This window comes from Anomaloglossus baeobatrachus, chromosome 4 (genome assembly GCF_048569485.1).
Source record: "Anomaloglossus baeobatrachus isolate aAnoBae1 chromosome 4, aAnoBae1.hap1, whole genome shotgun sequence".
NCBI classification, from domain to species: Eukaryota; Metazoa; Chordata; class Amphibia; order Anura; family Aromobatidae; genus Anomaloglossus; species Anomaloglossus baeobatrachus.
This window is the reverse complement of record NC_134356.1, coordinates 659,634,316-659,650,710: the sequence shown is the minus strand read 5'-3', so window position 1 is coordinate 659,650,710 and position 16,395 is coordinate 659,634,316. Positions and strand designations below refer to the sequence as shown.

Below are 16,395 nucleotides of genomic sequence, written 5' to 3'. Positions count from 1 at the left end.
AAAGCTGAAGGAGAATAGCCACCCACAAGTAGAACAGAGCAAGAGGCGGATCAACCGGAGACTCTGTCCACAACAACAGCCGTTGATAACACGCGGAACAAGAAATTGCCAACAGGCAACAGGGAGGGAGCTGGGTCTCCCAATACGGAACTATAAGAAAAAGAATTTACGGTAAGTAAACAAAATTCTCTTTTTCTTTAGCGTTCCTTTGGGAGACCCAGACCTTGGCATGTTCCAAAGCAGTCCATGGGTGGGAATAAACAGAAAAACTAGGAAGTAGGCAGAACCTAACTTCACAAATGGGCGACAGCCGCCTGAAGGATGCGTCTGCCCAAGCTCGCATCTGCCGAAGCATGAGCATGCACTTGGTAGTGCTTCGAGAAGGTATGCAGGCTAGTCCAAGTGGCAGCCTGACAGACTTGTTGAGCCGTAGCCTGGTGCCTAAAAGCCCAAGAGGCACCGACAGCTCTGGTCGAGTGTGCCTTGATCCCCGGCGGGGGAGGCACCTGAGTACTCTGGTAGGCGTCCGAAATGGTCGATCTAATCCAACGGGCTAAGGTCGGTTTAGAAGCAGGGAGGCCCTGTTAGCACAAAGCACAAAAAGAGAGGTGCAGCGCCTAAGCGCAGCGGTGCAAGACACATAGATCCGGAGAGCACGCACCAGATCTAGAGTATGCAGCGCTTTCTCAAAGCGAAGAACAGGGGCCGGACAGAAGGAAGGTAGGGTAATGTCCTGGTTAAGGTGGAAAGGAGAGACCACCTTAGGAAGAAAGTCCGGAGTCGGACGGAGAACCACCTTGTCTTGATGAAAGACTAAAAAAGGTGACTCCGAAGAGAGCGCAGCCAAATCAGAGACTCTCCTGAGAGAAGTTATGGCAACCAGAAAGGCCACTTTCTGAGAAAGACGATACAAAGAAACCTCCCTAAGAGGCTCAAAAGGGGGTTTCTGCAATACCATGAGGACCAAGTTAAGGTCCCAGGGATCCAAGGGCCGCCGATACGGCGGAATGATGTGAGACGCGCCCTGCATGAAGGTGCGGACCTGAGCCAGCCAACGGCTGAGATAATCTTCCTCCCAGTTTTCCACGCCTGGGATGTGGACTGCGGATATGGTGGACTTTGAGTCCTCCGCCCATTGGAGGGTGCGTTGTACCTCCATCATTGCCAGGCGGCTGCGTGTCCCGCCTTGGTGATTGATGTAGGCAACCGCTGTCGCGTTGTCTGACTGGACTCGAATGTGCTTGCCCGCCAACAGGTGGTGAAAAGCTGGGAGAGCTAGAAGCACGGCTCTGGTTTCCAGCACATTGATTGAAAGGGCTGACTCAGACGGAGTCCAAGTGCCCTGCGCTCTGTGGTGGAGACATACCGCTCCCCAGCCGGATAGACTGGCATCCGTGATGAGAATCACCCAGGACGGGGCCAGGAAGGAGCGCCCTTGGGACAGGGAGAGGGGCCGAAGCTACCACTGAAGGGAGCTCCTGGTCCATGGCGACAGAGCCACTAACTTGTGTAAGGAGGAAGGCCGCTTGTCCCAACAGCGGAGAATGTCAAGCTGCAGGGGGCGCAGATGGAACTGGGCAAAGGGAACAGCCTCCATGGACGCCATCATTTGACCCAGCACCTGCATCAGACGCCTGAGAGTATAACGGCGGGGCCTCAGAAGAGAGCGCACCGCCAGCTGGAGTGACAGCTGTTTGTTTAAGGGCAACTTCACTAGAGCCGACAAAGTCTCGAACTGCATCCCTAGGTACGTGAGACTCTGGGTCGGAGTCAGAGTGGACTTGGGAAGATTGACAAGCCACCCGAATTGGGCTAGAGTGGCGAGAGTGAGCGAGACACTCCGCTGACAGTCTGCGCTGGACGAAGCCTTGACTAGAAGGTCGTCCAGGTAAGGAATCACTGCCAACCCCTGGAGGTGCAGAACCGCAATCACTGCTGCCATGACCTTGGTGAATACCCGAGGGGCCGTGGCTAACCCGAAGGGTAGAGCCACGAATTGGAAATGATCTTCTGCTATTGCAAAACGTAGCCAACGTCGGTGTGAAACCGTAATTGGCACATGCAGATAGGCATGTCGATGGACGCCAGGAAATCCCCTTGGGTCATTGAGGCAATGACTGATCGCAGAGACTCCATGCGAAAGTGCCGCACCTGAACATGCTTGTTGAGAAGCTTGAGATCCAGGATGGGCCGGAAGGTACGGTCCTTTTTGGGAACTAGGAAGAGATTTGAGTAGAAACCTCTGAACCGTTCACGGGCGGGAACTGGTACAATTACTCCGTTGGCCTGCAAGGCTGCCACGGCCTGTGAGAAGGCGGCGGCCTTGGAGCAGGGGGGAGTTGAGAGAAAAAAATCTGTTTGGCGGGCTGGAAGAGAATTCTATCCTGTAGCCGTGGGAGATTATATCTCTCACCCACTGATCGGAGACGTGTTGAAACCAAGCGTCGCCAAAGTGGGAGAGCCTGCCACCGACTAAGGACGTTGCCGGAGCGGGCAGAGAGTCACGAGGAGGCTGCCTTAGCGGCAGCACCTCCTGCGGTCTTCTGTGGACGCGCTTTTGGGCGCCAGTTGGATTTCTGGTCCTTAGCTGAGTTAGCGGACGAGGCGGAGGGCTTAGAGGACGACCAGTTGGAGGAACGAAAGGAGCGAAACCTCGACTGATTCCTACCCTGGGCAGGTTTCCTGGTTTTGGTTTGTGGCATGGAAGTACTCTTCTCGCCAGTAGCTTCTTTGATAATTTCATCCAGCTGTTCTCCGAACAGCCGGGACCCAGCAAAAAGGGAGCCCAGCAAGGTATTTCTTAGAAGAAGCATCTGCCTTCCACTCTCGAAGCCACAAGATCCTGCGGATAACGAGGGAATTAGCCGAAGCCACCGCAGTGCGGTGAGAAGCCTCTAGCATGGCAGACATGGCATAAAATGAAAAAGCTGAAGCTTGAGAAGTTAAGGCAACCATCTCGGGCATAGATTCCCTGGTGAGGGAATGCATCTCCTCTAGAGAAGCAGAGATGGCTTTGAGAGCCCACACTGCTGCAAAAGTTGGGGAAAACGCGGCCCCCGCCGCTTCATACACGGATTTGGCCAGAAGGTCAATCTGACGGTCAGTGGAATCCTTAAGGGAGGTGCCATCAGCCACTGATACAACGGTCCGGGCTGAGAGCCTAGACACCGGAGGGTCTACCTTTGGGGAGTGAGCCCACTCCTTGACCACCTCAGGTGGAAAGGGAAAACGGTCATCAGAACCACACTTCGGGAAGCGTTTGTCAGGACAGGCCCTGGGTTTGGTCACAGCGGCCTGAAAACTGGAGTGGTTAAAGAACACACTCTTTACTCTCTTAGGCAAGGTAAACTGGTGCTTTTCTGCCAGAGATGGTTGCTCCTCCGATACTGGCGGATTGAGATCCAGTACATAATTAATGGAAGCAATCAAGTCACTAAGATCTGAGTCACCCTCGGAAAGATCAATGGGGCACATGGAGGTAGCCTCCGAGCCCCCAGTAAAGGCATCCTCCTCGTCTCGCGAGTCAGCGTCTGAAACAGAGCCGCGGGACGAGGAAGGAGAGGGAGCCCTGTGTCTCCTTTTAGGAGGACGGGGTCTGGGACCAGATGATGAATCCTCTGTGAGCTCCGCTGAGAGAGCCCCAGCAGCAGAGGCACCCTGTGAAGGGGGCTGATGCATGCTCAGCAAAGTTCTGGACAGCTGTCCCATGGAATCGGCAAAAGACTGGGAGATAGACCTAGATAAGGATTCTACCCAAGCCGGGGGTTCAGCCACAGGAGCCGGAGCAGCCGGAGAGACCACTGGGGGTGCAATTCCAGGCTGTGGCACCGCCAAGGTAGAGCAGGCATCACAATGTGGATAGGTGCTCGGTTTAGGCAATAGGAGCTTACATGCAGCGCATACTGAATACAGCTTTGGAGCCTTGCTCCTCGTGTGAGACATGCTGCTGGAGTGGGGGCTCTGCCAGAATGACCCCCAGAGAGTATATACAGAAGGTCCACAACCGGAGGTTGTGGCTTACCAGACTGCTGGAGCGGTTTGTGTGCCCTCCAGATCCCAAACACCTCAGCAGGGATGCTGCAGTCAGCGCTGATCGCAGGGAAGAACGCTGAGAAAATGGCGCCGGAGCGAAGAGAGATGCGGGACTCACTGAGAGCGGGATCTGGAGGGCCATAGAGACCTACAGGGGAGGAGACATATACTCAGTGAGGAGTGTCCCTCCCCTGTGCAGAACGGCCGCTGGGCGGAGCCGCACTGTCCCTCTGCATGAATGACATGCGAGGGCAGTGAAACCGAAAGTAGGCCTCTGGCGAAGCCAGGGCCTAAATTTGAGCGGTGCGGCCGACGTGCAGGCACCATCGGCGCGGTTCTCAGGCGACAGCCAGAGAACCCGCCGGAAACGTCACAAAAATCACTCAGCACACTCTCCCACAACAATAAAGTACAAGGGACCCCCTATATAAACGTCTCAGGTACTTAGCTTGCTGAGACGCAGGGTTCCAAGTCCCTGGGGATGAGTGCTCCGGTCCAGCAGGATCCTGAAGGGCTGCGGATGGAGACCGGTCTCCTGCCAAGCATGGAGAACCGTGCTGGCTCCCACTTCAAGCCAGAGCCCAAAGGGATGGTGAAGGAGCACGGCATGTAAGGCTCCAGCCTTGGAATCAACCTTAACAGCACCGCCGACACAGTGGGGTGAGAAGGGACAAGCCGGGAGTCCAGGCTTGGACCCGCTTTTCTTCAAACTCTTTCCAAAAATGAAAAATCAGATGAGAATGCATGTGTGGATGTGTGCCTCCTGAAACACAAAGCGATAAACTGGCTAGATCTGGTTCTCCAGGGGGTGTATAAGCTCAGAGGGAGGAGCTACACTTTTGAGTGTAGTACTTTGCGTGTCCTCCGGAGGCAGAAGCTATACACCCAATGTCTGGGTCTCCCATAGAACGATAAAGAAAATAAAATATATATATAAATAAATTGCACAAGCAAGATTAGTCAATAGATGCAGTAGAGGTTGGAGAAGAAGGGAATTTTGTTTACTTACCGTAAATTCCTTTTCTTCTAGCTCCAATTGGGAGACCCAGACAATTGGGTGTATAGCTATTGCCTCTGGAGGCCACACAAAGTATTACACTTAAAAGTGTAAGGCCCCTCCCCTTCTGGCTATACACCCCCAGTGGGATCACTGGCTCACCAGTTTTAGTGCCAAAGCAAGAAGGAGGAAAGCCAATAACTGGTTTAAAGACCAATTCAATCCGAGGAAACATCGGAGAACTGAACCATACCACATGAACAACATGTGTACCCGAAAAAACAGAAAAACCCCGAGAAAACAGGGCGGGTGCTGGGTCTCCCAATTGGAGCTAGAAGAAAAGGAATTTACGGTAAGTAAACAAAATTCCCTTCTTCTTTGTCGCTCCATTGGGAGACCCAGACAATTGGGATGTCCAAAAGCAATCCCTGGGTGGGTAAAAGAATACCTCATGATAGGGCCGTCAAACGGCCCTCTCCTACAGGTGGCCAACCGCCGCCTGAATGACTTATCTACCTAGGCTGGCGTCTGCCGAAGCGTAGGTATGCATCTGATAATGCTTGGTAAAAGTAAGTAGACTCGACCAGGTGGGTGCCTGACACACCTGCTGAGCCGTAGCCTGGTGCCGTAATGCCCAGGATGCACCCACGGCTCTGGTAGAATGGGCCTTCGGCCTTGAGAGAACCAGAAGCCCAGTAGAACTGTAGGTTTCAAGAATTGGTTCCTCGAGCCCCCAAGCAAGGGTGGATCTGGAAGCTTGCGACTGTTTACGCCGACCAGCGACAAGGACAAAGAGTGCATCCGGGTGGCGCAGGAGCGCCATGCGGGAAGTAGAACCTGAGTGCTCTCACCAGAACCAACAGATGCAAATCTTTCTGAAATTGATGGACTGGACGAGGACACAAAGAAGGTGAGGTGATATCCTGATTGATATGAAAATGGGATACCACCTTAGGGAGAAATTCCGGAACCGGACGCAGAACTACCCTGTCCTGGTGAAGGACCAGGAAGGGAGTTTGTATGAGAGCGTTGCTAGCTCGGAAACTCTCCTAAGAGACGAGACCGTTACTAGAAGGCCACTTCCCGTGAAAAACGGGAAGGGAGACATCCTTCAAAGGCTCGAAAGGCGGCATCTGGAGAGCAATTAGAACCTTGTTCAGATCTCAGGGCTCTAACGGCCGCTTGTACGGAGTGCTGAGAAGACAAACTCCCCGTAGGAACGTGCGTACCTGAGGAAGTCGTCGTTTCTGAAAAAATACAGATAGCGCTGAGACTTGTCCCTAAAGGGAACTGAGCGACAACCCATTTTCCTACCTAGATTGCAGGAAGGAAGGAAACATAGACGATGCAACCGGCCAGGGAGAAACACCCTGCGCCGAGCACCGAGATAAGAACATCTTCCACGTCCTGTGGTCAATCTTGGCGGACGTTGGTATGCTAGCCTGTCTCATGGTGGCAACCACGTCCTGAGGTAATCCTGACGACACTAGGTTCCAGGACTCAATGCCACACCATCCGGTTGAGGGCCGTAGAATCCAAATGGAAGAATGGCCCTTGAGACAGCCAGTCTGATTGGTCTGGTAGTGCCCCCGGTTAGCCTACCGTGAGGCACCACAGAACCGAGTACCACAACATCCTCGGCCAATTTGTAGCGACGAGGATGGCGCGGCCGCAGTCGGTCTTGATCTAGCGCAGTACTCTGGGCAACAATGCCAGAGGTGGCACCTAAGGTAGCTGGAACTGCGACCAATGCTGAACGAAGGCGTTTGCCGCCAGAGCTCGATGATTGTGAAACCGTGCCATGAAGCTGGCACATTGTTGTTGTGCCGTGACGCCATTAGATCGACGTCCGGCCTCTGTCAGCGGCGCCAGATCTCCTGAAACCCGTCCGGGTGAGGAGACCATACTCTTTCGGCCACACCTCAGCGACTTAGGAAGTCAGCTTCCTAGTTTCCACACTTGGGATGTGAATTGTGGATATGGTGGATGCCGTGTCTTCCACCCACATCAGAACCTGCCGGACTTCCTGGAAGGCTTGCCGGTTGCGCGTTCTTCCTTGGTGGTTGATGTATGCCACCGCTGTGGAGCTGTCCGACTGAAGTCGGATATGCTTGCTTTCCAGCCGCTGTTGGAAGGATTGTAGGGCAAGATACACTGCTCTGTGTTCAAGAACATTGATCTGAAGAGTGGACTCTTGCTGAGTCCACGTACCCTGAGCGCTGTAGTGGAGAAAAACTGCTCCCCACCCTGATAGACTCGCGTCTGTCGTAACTATCGCCCAGGACGGGGATAGGAAGGACCTTCTTTTTGACCAAGAGGTGAGAAGAAGCCACCACCGTAGAGATTCCTTGGCCGCCTGAGAAGAACGACGACTCTGTTGAGGGACGTCGACTCCTCGTCCCATTGGCGGAGAATGTCCCATTGTAGTGGACGCAGTAAAACTGCGCGAAAGGAACTGCCTCCATTGCTACCATCTTACGTAGGAAGTGCATGAGGCGTGTCAATGTGTGCGACTGGTTCTTAAAGAAGAGCTTGCAGCCCGTAGTGAATGCTGTTTGTCTAGCGGCAGCTTCACTATCGCTGAGAGAGTAAGAAACTCTATGCCTAGATATGTTATCGATAGGGTCGGGGTCGGATCTGACTTTAAAAAGTTGATGATCCACCCAAAACTCTAGAGAGTCTCCAGCGCAACGTTCGGGCAGTGTTGGCATGTTTCCTAAGAGAGTGCCTTGACAAGTAGATCGTCTAAATACGGGACCACAGAGTGACCCTGAGAGTGCAGGACTGTGACTACTGCTGCCCTGACCTTGGCGAAGACCAGTTGGACTGTCGCTAGCCGGAAGGTAGAGCTACGAACAGAGGGTGTTCGTCTCCTATAACGAAGCGTAGAAACGCTAGTGCTCTGGATCAATCGGCACGTGTGGATAAGCATCCTTGATGCCTAATGATGCTAGGAAATATCCTTGGGACCTTGAGGCGATGACATGGCGGAGGGATTCCATCCGGAACCGCCTGGTGTCCACGAGCTTGCTGAGCATTTTTAGATCCAGAACGGGACGGAACGGCCCGTTGTTATAGGTACCGCAAAGAATTTGGGGTAAAAACCGTGACCTTGTTCCTGAAGAGGAACGGGGGTCATCACTCTTTCTGCCTATAGAGTGCACCCTGTTTGCAGAAGAGCAGCGGCCCGGCCGGGAGGTGGAGAAATTCTGAAGAATCGAGTTGGAGGACGAGAAGTGAGCTCTATCCTGTACCCGTGAGACAGAATGTCTCACACTCAATGGTCATTGACCTATGGCAGCTAAATATCGCCAAGGCGGGAGAGCCTGCTACCGACCGAGGCCGCAAGTCATGAGGAAGCCGCCTTGGAAGCGGGTTTTCCGACTGTCGCTTTTTTGGGCGAGACTGAGCCCGCTAAGAATCTTAGCTCCTCTGATCCTTTTGAGTCCACCTTGGACGAGGAAAAATGGGACCTGCCCGAGCCTCGAAAAGGCCGAAAACCCCGACTGCCTCTTGCTCTGTTGGGGTTTGTTGTGTCCGGGCTGAGGAAAGGATGAATCCTTACCCCTGGACTGTTTGATGGTTACATCCAACGCTCACCAAACAGTCGGTCAGCAGAAAAAGGCAACTGGTTAGGCAACCTTTTTTGGAAGCAGAATCTGCCTTCCATTCACTTAACGAGCAGACCAGGCTCTGCTTAAAAACACGGAGTAGCGGAGGCTACCGCCGCACGGTTCGCAGAGTCCAGGACAACCTGAATCGCGTAAGAAACAAATGCAGACATTTGAGAGGTTAAGGATGCCACCTGCGGCACAGATGTACGTGTAACCGTGTCAATCTGTGTAAGACAAGCTGAAATAGCTTGGAGTGCCCCAAGGGAGAGAATGCCGGAGCCAACGGTGCGCCGACAGCCTCATAGATGGCTTTCGACCAGAGATCCATCTGTCTGTCAGTGGCATCTTTGAGTTTGCAGTTCCATCTCCCACTGCAACTATGGATCTAGCTACAAGTCTGGAGATTGGAGGATGCCGCTCGGGACATTGGGTCCAGTCCTTGACCAAGTCAGGGGACAGGGATAGCGTGTATCCTAAGCCGTTTGGAGAAGCGCATATCTGGATAAGCGTGGTGTTCCTGGATTGCCTCTCTGAAGGCAGAGTGGTCCAGAAAAATACGTGAAGCTGACTCCTCCACTGGAGGAGTTGTGAGAAATAACCCACATTCTATAGATGGACGCTATAAGATTATTTACTATGGCGTCACAATCAGGTGTATCCAGATTGAGAGCGGTCTCAGGATCAGAATCCTGAGCCGCTACTTCCGCCTCATTACACAGCGAGTCCTTCTGTTAGGACCCTGATGAAACCGAGGCCGCTCATAGCGAGCCCACTTAGGCTGTCTGGGACTGACGTCCGTGCAGAGCCGTGACTCTGGGATGCGTGTGACATTCCCGGAGCTGTTAGTTATTCACACTGAGGGGGGCCATGGATCAATGATTCAACAGTGCCCATATTGTGAGAGACATGTCCGGACTGCTAGGCTTCTAGTATCATAGCCATAGTCTCAGAAAAACTGTCAGTAAATACTGCAGACACCGTCCTCATCCCCTGGCCATTAGTGCATACAATGGGAGTCTATGTAACCTGCCGGCCGTATAGCCGTACATGCTGTACCAGCTGTATAGAAAAACATGTGGTTCTGCACCTTTGTTTTACACAGAGAATATGCTGATAACTCCTCCGCATAATCCAGGAGGGTATATACAACGTGCGACCAAACAGTGCAATGTATATAGTACAAGCATATCTATAAGTGCACTTCTGCACTAGTGGGGTTAGCACCACAGGTGCTGCTTAACGCCTGTTACAGCGATTGTGTGACTATCAGAATGCCAGGGTCTTCCACACTTGTCTCTGTATCGTACAGAAACTGACACTAATGGCTGCCGGTGTCCTTGTAGAGAAGGAAGCCGTGGGCGTGCCTGAGAAAGTGCGGGAATCCGGATTCATAGTGCACACAGTGAGAGGGGTGGAGTATGCAAAACATACTCCAGCTCTCAGCGCTGCTCTATGCAGCGTCACGCCCCTACCCTGACTGTCAGGGCTGTGGGCGGTAACGAAGGGAGACTAGGCCCAGAAGCCGGGGACTCGAGTTAACAGCGCGGCCGCCGTAAAAGCGCGGGCCGCGCTGAAGTCCCCGGCGCACCACAAGTGCCAGCCGCGCCGCAGTCCCAGCGGCCGGCGCGACCGCCCTAGAAGTGGCCAGCGTCCCGCCCCTCTCCTGACTGGCAGGTCTGGGGGCGGGAACGAACTAAAGCAGGCCGCAAAAGCCGGGGACTCGAGTTATCAGCGCGGCCGCCGTAAAAGCGCGGGCCGCGCTGAAGTCCCCGGCGCACTACAAGTGCCAGCCGCGCCGCTGTTCCAGCGGCCGGCGCGCCCGAGTCCTAGAAGTGGCCAGCGTCCCGCCCCTCTCCTGACTGGCAGGTCTGGGGGCGGGAACGAACGGAAGCAGGCCGCAAAAGCCGGGGACTCGAGTTATCAGCGCGGCCGCCGTAAAAGCGCAGGCCGCGCTGAAGTCCCCGGCGCACTACAAGTGCCAGCCGTGCCGCAGTCCCAGCGGCCGGCGCGGCCGAGTCCCATAAGTGTGCCTGCTTCAGCTAAGCTGAATGAGGCTATGGCACAGGCGCCGCAGCGCTGATGTCCCCCGGCGCACTACAACACCCAGCATGCTGCGGTGTGAGCGCCAAATGCACGGGGACACAGAGTACCTTGAGGAAGCAGGGCCATGTCCCTGATGTACTCCGCTCCATCCAGCATCTTCTCCAGGGGCTGTAGATGGAGCACGGTCTCAGTGCCTGGAGACCGGTAAATCCCACTTCACCCAGAGCCCTGTAAAAAGGGATGGGGAAGGAATCAGCATGTGGGCTCCTGCCGCCGTACCCGCAATGGGTACCTCAACCTTACAAACACCTCCGACATACAGTGGGGTGAGAAGGGAGCATGCTGGGGACACTATATGTGTCCTCTTTTCTTCCATCCGACATAGTCAGCAGCTGCTGCTGACTAAAAAGTGGAGCTATGCGTGGATGTGTTGCCTCCTTCGCACAAAGCACAAAACTGGTGAGCCAGTGATCCCACTGGGGGTGTATAGCCAGAAGGGGAGGGGCCTTACACTTTTAAGTGTAATACTTTGTGTGGCCTCCAGAGGCAATAGCTATACACCCAATTGTCTGGGTCTCCCAATGGAGCGACAAAGAAATATTCCTGATGCAGTGAGAGGGGGACACGGAGGGTCTGTACACCAATATTTACATTAGGACGCATATGGCTCAATTATCCTAACCCTAAAAATCAGTGCAGAAGCCATTACAGGCACAGCCCACGTGTTGCGGTGATGGGGTTCGGTTTACGCACCGTCTAACCGGAGGTATTTAAAGCCACGATAAGCAAAGTAGTCCTCCATGATTGTCATGAGCGTGGTCATCTGACAGAAGAGCAGGACTTTGTGGTTGGTGTTTCGAAGCTTGGGAAGGATGCGGTCAAGCAGCTCAAACTTTCCAGAGGCTCGGTAGAGGTCCTGCCTATGGAGAGGGGACGAAATAGCTCAGCGAGGCCTACAAAATAGGATTCTGGTGCCGCATTATATGGAAGACTCACCCCTGCACGATGCCGCCTGTGAAACCCAAATGTTCAGAAAAGGACTCCTGAAGAAGAAAAATATCAAAATAAGCTCCAGACCAGAGCGAAGCCTTCCCACAATTATCCATTAGGCTGGTACAGGAATATATTCACTATGTCAATGGCCACGGTGTCTCCAGTAGGGTCAGTAATGGGGTAATCTGGGTAGCACGTCCCCTCCTAGCCCTAACTATATGAACGAGTATACTCCAGGCAAGTGTTGGGTTTTCCCTACTAGTTAGGATCTTGTATCGCACCATTTCACTACACAACACCGCCATCATATCGATTACTGAAGACAACTTACCTCTATATGCTGGAACATGTATGGGTGATTGCAGATCTTCCTAAGCTGCATGATAGTGTTCATGAGAGTCTTGGTGCCACCTTTACCCTGCGGGAGGAATGGGGATATGCCATGAGAACCATACGTCATCTCCCCCAGTAGAGATGGAGGCCCCGAGGACAAACGCTTACCTTCTTATCCTTCTCCGATCCGTCTGTGAGGAGAACGCCCTTGGCCTGCATGTGTCGGTATAAGACCCGTTGTAACGCAGACATGTCGCATTTAATCGAATATTCCACCTGAAGACGAGAAATCGTCCAAATAGAAAATCACCACATTGCCCCTAATGGATTATTAACATGACGCTAAGACATACTAAGCCGAAGAAGGGTCCCCTGAGGAGAATGTGAGGACGACAGGGGCCCCACGTGTCAGTCTAGGGGTGCTGCCTGTTACCCACCTTCTCCGGTAACTGAGCCTCCACCTCCTTCTTGAGTCTCCGCAGTAAGAAGGGACGCAGGACTTTGTGAAGACGACGGATGATGAGGATGGTTTCTTCTTCATTTAAATCCACCTGGAAAACAGGAGCAGAGATCAGTCACTCGTATCTGCCCATACATCCTATAAAACAGTGCGGAGATCCTGCCCCAACAGATCTTTTAGGTCAAGTGGAAGATGATCTTTAAAAGGGAATCGGTCACCTAATCTGAGAGCAGCAGAATGCAACACTCCCATTTGCACGATATGTCAGTTACTGGGCTGCTTGCTGTAGTTTTGATAATCACAGTTTTATCCAGATATCATCCATAGAGGACTAGTAAACCTGCCACCATGCAGTCCTCTATTTATGATCTCTGTATAAATCCTTCCATTGATGGGCAGCTTTCTGCCTATGCACAGAGTAAACAGACCGCTGCCAATCACTGGCGCAGGCGGGGTTATACAGAGCTCGTCAGAGAACAGGTAGATCTGTAGCAGACAAAACAGGGACTTTAGCAAAAACTGCAGCAAGCAGCCCAGTAAAGTGAAATTGCTGCAATCAGGGTCTCTGCCCATACATCATGCAGGTCTCAGATTACATACTAAAAACCTGGTGACAGATCCCCATAAAAAAGAGCTTTGCAGTTCCTCTCGCTTTTCGAGGGAGGCTATGTGAACAATGCCAGCCATGCAAGAAAGCTATCAATCCCTGGTAAGAGGCCATCATGGGAAATTAAGAGGCACTGGATAATCTAATTTAACTTTACACTTAAGGGCCCGAGGCAGGGGAGCCCGGCCCAACAAATCTGTATATGTGGACCTCTGAGAGATAGCCGCTGGCCGACAGCCATTTACTAGGTATTGGGGCTTTAAGCATGGCCGTTTTCAATTATACATGGTCAAACTTTAATCCCATTTATAACAATATTTTCCTTATGGAACATCCCGTGTAGACAATTTCATCAGAGCCAGAAAACCAAAAATGACATGTTTATGTGACTGACCGATGATTATAATGGGGTCCATCACTACTATTTCCAGCAGATAGGCTGAGCTTACATTTGCGATTTAGTCTCTGTCATAAATATACGTGTGAGCAGGAGGGGTGGGGTAATAACAGTGCAGATATAGATGCTTTTATGATCCTCCCATGGCTAATGAACAGCACTGAGAGGGATCTTCTGTAGATGTCAGTGCTCTGCATTAGTTTGGTCTTTCTCTCTTGTCTGCCCTAACCCTGGACTTCAGGCTCAGGAATGATTGGTAACGGATTTAGATCTGGTTGCAATGCTTGGCTGACACCAGTTCAGCAAAACGATTGACATGTCCCTGGTCCTGCGGTCAGGTCACTATCCAACTGAAAAATACTTTCGCCTCAAATCAAGAAAAATGTACGCCCTCCATATCCCGCCTCAACTGCTGAAAGATCTTCTCTGTGACCTTCAAACTAACCTTTTTGCGTCTATCCCAAATGGAGTTCTTCAAAAATAAAATGAGCCCGGTCACATAAATGACATGTCAGGATGGGCTGAAGTCTAAAACGCAGCTCCCGAGACCTGTGTCTCAACTGTCAGAGGAGCAGTGTACTAAAAACTAAAGATGAGCAGATTGTTTCACGCAACACTGGTCTGTGGTCTAGATCCAACTCTCTGCCATGGACAGGACCTACACAAAATTTCCTGAGCTTCTGGGTTCGCCATCACAGGATTTGTTTTATTGACCTAGTGTGACATTAGTGTGGCACACAAGTGCCATCTTAGCTAATCATAAGCGGAGTCTGGGATCCTACAGAACAGGGAAATTTGTGCAGCTTCTGTCCATGGCCAGAGAGCACTGACCTGGACCATGGTTGCATGAAGCAATCCACTCATCTCTGGTAAGTACACTTACCAAAACATCAAGGAGAAAGAAGATTTTGGGTACTCACCATAAAATCCTTTTCTTCTGAGTCTTCATTGGAGGACACACCGCAGAAACCTCAGCTGACTGAGCACAACGTTTTTCTCTCCAGCCTCAGTCCTCCATAATCAGTCACCTGAGGAGAATATCTATTTCTTCTCCTGTCACAGCCCTTCTCCAAGAAGCTCCAGTTTGTGTTCTTATAATACAGCTCCTCTGACAGTTGAGACACAGATCTCGGGAGCTGTGTTTTTTTTTTTTCACACAGCAGTCAGTCTTTACACATGACATGAATTTCGTGATTCAGTCCAGTTTATTACATTTTTTTGAGAACCTCTTATCTCCACTGCCTAATTAATCCTCCTCTCCACCAGTTACTCCTCCGACTTAATTAGCTTCCAATTCCTCAGCCAATCAATATTTAACTACTAAAAATTACCTTACAAGCCCGAATATAATCTGTCTTTTCCATACATCGACAAACTAAGCTCCCGATACCTCCCCACATGTAATCTCCGATCCTCACAAGATTTGTTTCTCTCCTCCACTCTTGTATGCTGCTCCTACAACCGCATCCAAGACTTCTCTGGAACATCTCCTGTCCTCTGTAACAAGCAATTTGGATCGCTAAAACTGTATGTCATGGTCTTCTCTTTTTGACATTAGTAACAGGCTCAGGGTTGGAATCGCGTTTATCACCTGAGGCCAGTTTTGTTAGGCTGCTTTCACATCCGTTTTTTGCCATCAGGCACAATCCGGCGAAAAAAAAACTGATCAGTTTTTTCCCATGCGGTACTTCCGTTTGGCGGATCCATTGTGATACTGAGCATGTGCAGTTAAAAAAAAAACGGATCAGTCGTTGGATTCAGTCATATTCCAGATGACGATTGATCCGGCACCCATAGGCTTCAATTATACAACATGCCGGACGGCGCCGGATCCGGCGTGGTCCGTTTTTTTGCCGGAGACAAAAAGCGCTGCATGCTGCGTCCTTTCCGGCAGCCGGACGAAGAAATCCGGCGGACGTCGCATGCAACGCAAGGCCATCCGGCACAATCCAGCGCCAATACAAGTCAATGGGGAATACAACTGATCCAGCACCGGATCCGTTTTATCCGCATTTCGCCAAATTGTGCCTGACAGGAAAAACCGGATGTGAGAAACCATCCTTAATTTCTCCTTTTATTACCCCTCTCCCTGTACACCTTTTGTAGTTCCCTGGTGACGGTTTTAGGTGTGCGCTCGTCTTGTTGTTACCCTTGTCAGTCTATTAGTTGGTAGGATTTTTGACTTCTGTCCTAGCCCCTTCCTCCTGGGTGGTGGGTCGTGGAGGGGGTCTTAAGGCCACTTTACACACGTCGATTTATCGTGCGATCGCATGTGCGACGTAACACGCCCAGATCGTATTTACGATTTGCCGGTATCGCTTATAGGTCGTTTATTTTCTGTAACACGTAACGATCTCAAAATCGACGCATCAGCGATCAACGATATATTGTTGGACCCAGGCGGTCGTTTGAATGTTGTTCGATGTTGGCAGGGTTTCAAACGGAGCAATATGTCGGCTGTTTACCCAAAACGAACAATTTTTTAAAAATGAACGACGTGTCAACGATCCACGATTTTCATCCTATTTGCGATCGTTCAGAGTCGCTCGTAGGTGTCACACGCAATGACGTCGCAAACGATGCCGGATGTGCGTCACGGAATCCGTGACCCTGACGACATATCGCCAGATAAATCGACGCGTGTAACGGGGCCTTTACAATCAGGGTCAAGGACAGGAGATAGGGAGACGCTGGGGGCTCAGACCTCGCTACCATTTAACGTACCTCTGGGTTAAAGGATAGCCTTGATTACGCTTAGTCTGAGGGACAGCACAGGGGCTCCCATCCAGTCACCCCTTCCTGTCACTGTCGTGACACTAACTTTCAGACGGAAACTGAACACTTATCTCTGTACATCCTGCAAAGTCCAAAGAAAGTTATTTACATGTGTTCTTTAGAGATGGCAAGCTCTTGCCAAGA

General features: G+C 51.6%; 1 protein-coding gene across 3 annotated transcripts in view; it reads right to left on the bottom strand.

Annotated features, from left to right (window-relative positions):
- Nucleotides 1–16,395, bottom strand: part of SMARCA4 (SWI/SNF related BAF chromatin remodeling complex subunit ATPase 4) — a 96,770-nt gene that overhangs the window by 58,358 nt on the left and 22,017 nt on the right. For all 3 annotated transcript variants that reach the window (XM_075346532.1, XM_075346530.1, XM_075346531.1), the window contains exons 20-24: nucleotides 12,450–12,563; nucleotides 12,181–12,288; nucleotides 12,011–12,097; nucleotides 11,683–11,729; nucleotides 11,440–11,606 (exon numbers count right to left, since the gene is read on the bottom strand). In XM_075346532.1, coding sequence (XP_075202647.1) covers nucleotides 11,440–11,606; nucleotides 11,683–11,729; nucleotides 12,011–12,097; nucleotides 12,181–12,288; nucleotides 12,450–12,563 — 523 coding nt within the window. The remainder of the gene's footprint in view (nucleotides 1–11,439; nucleotides 11,607–11,682; nucleotides 11,730–12,010; nucleotides 12,098–12,180; nucleotides 12,289–12,449; nucleotides 12,564–16,395) is intronic.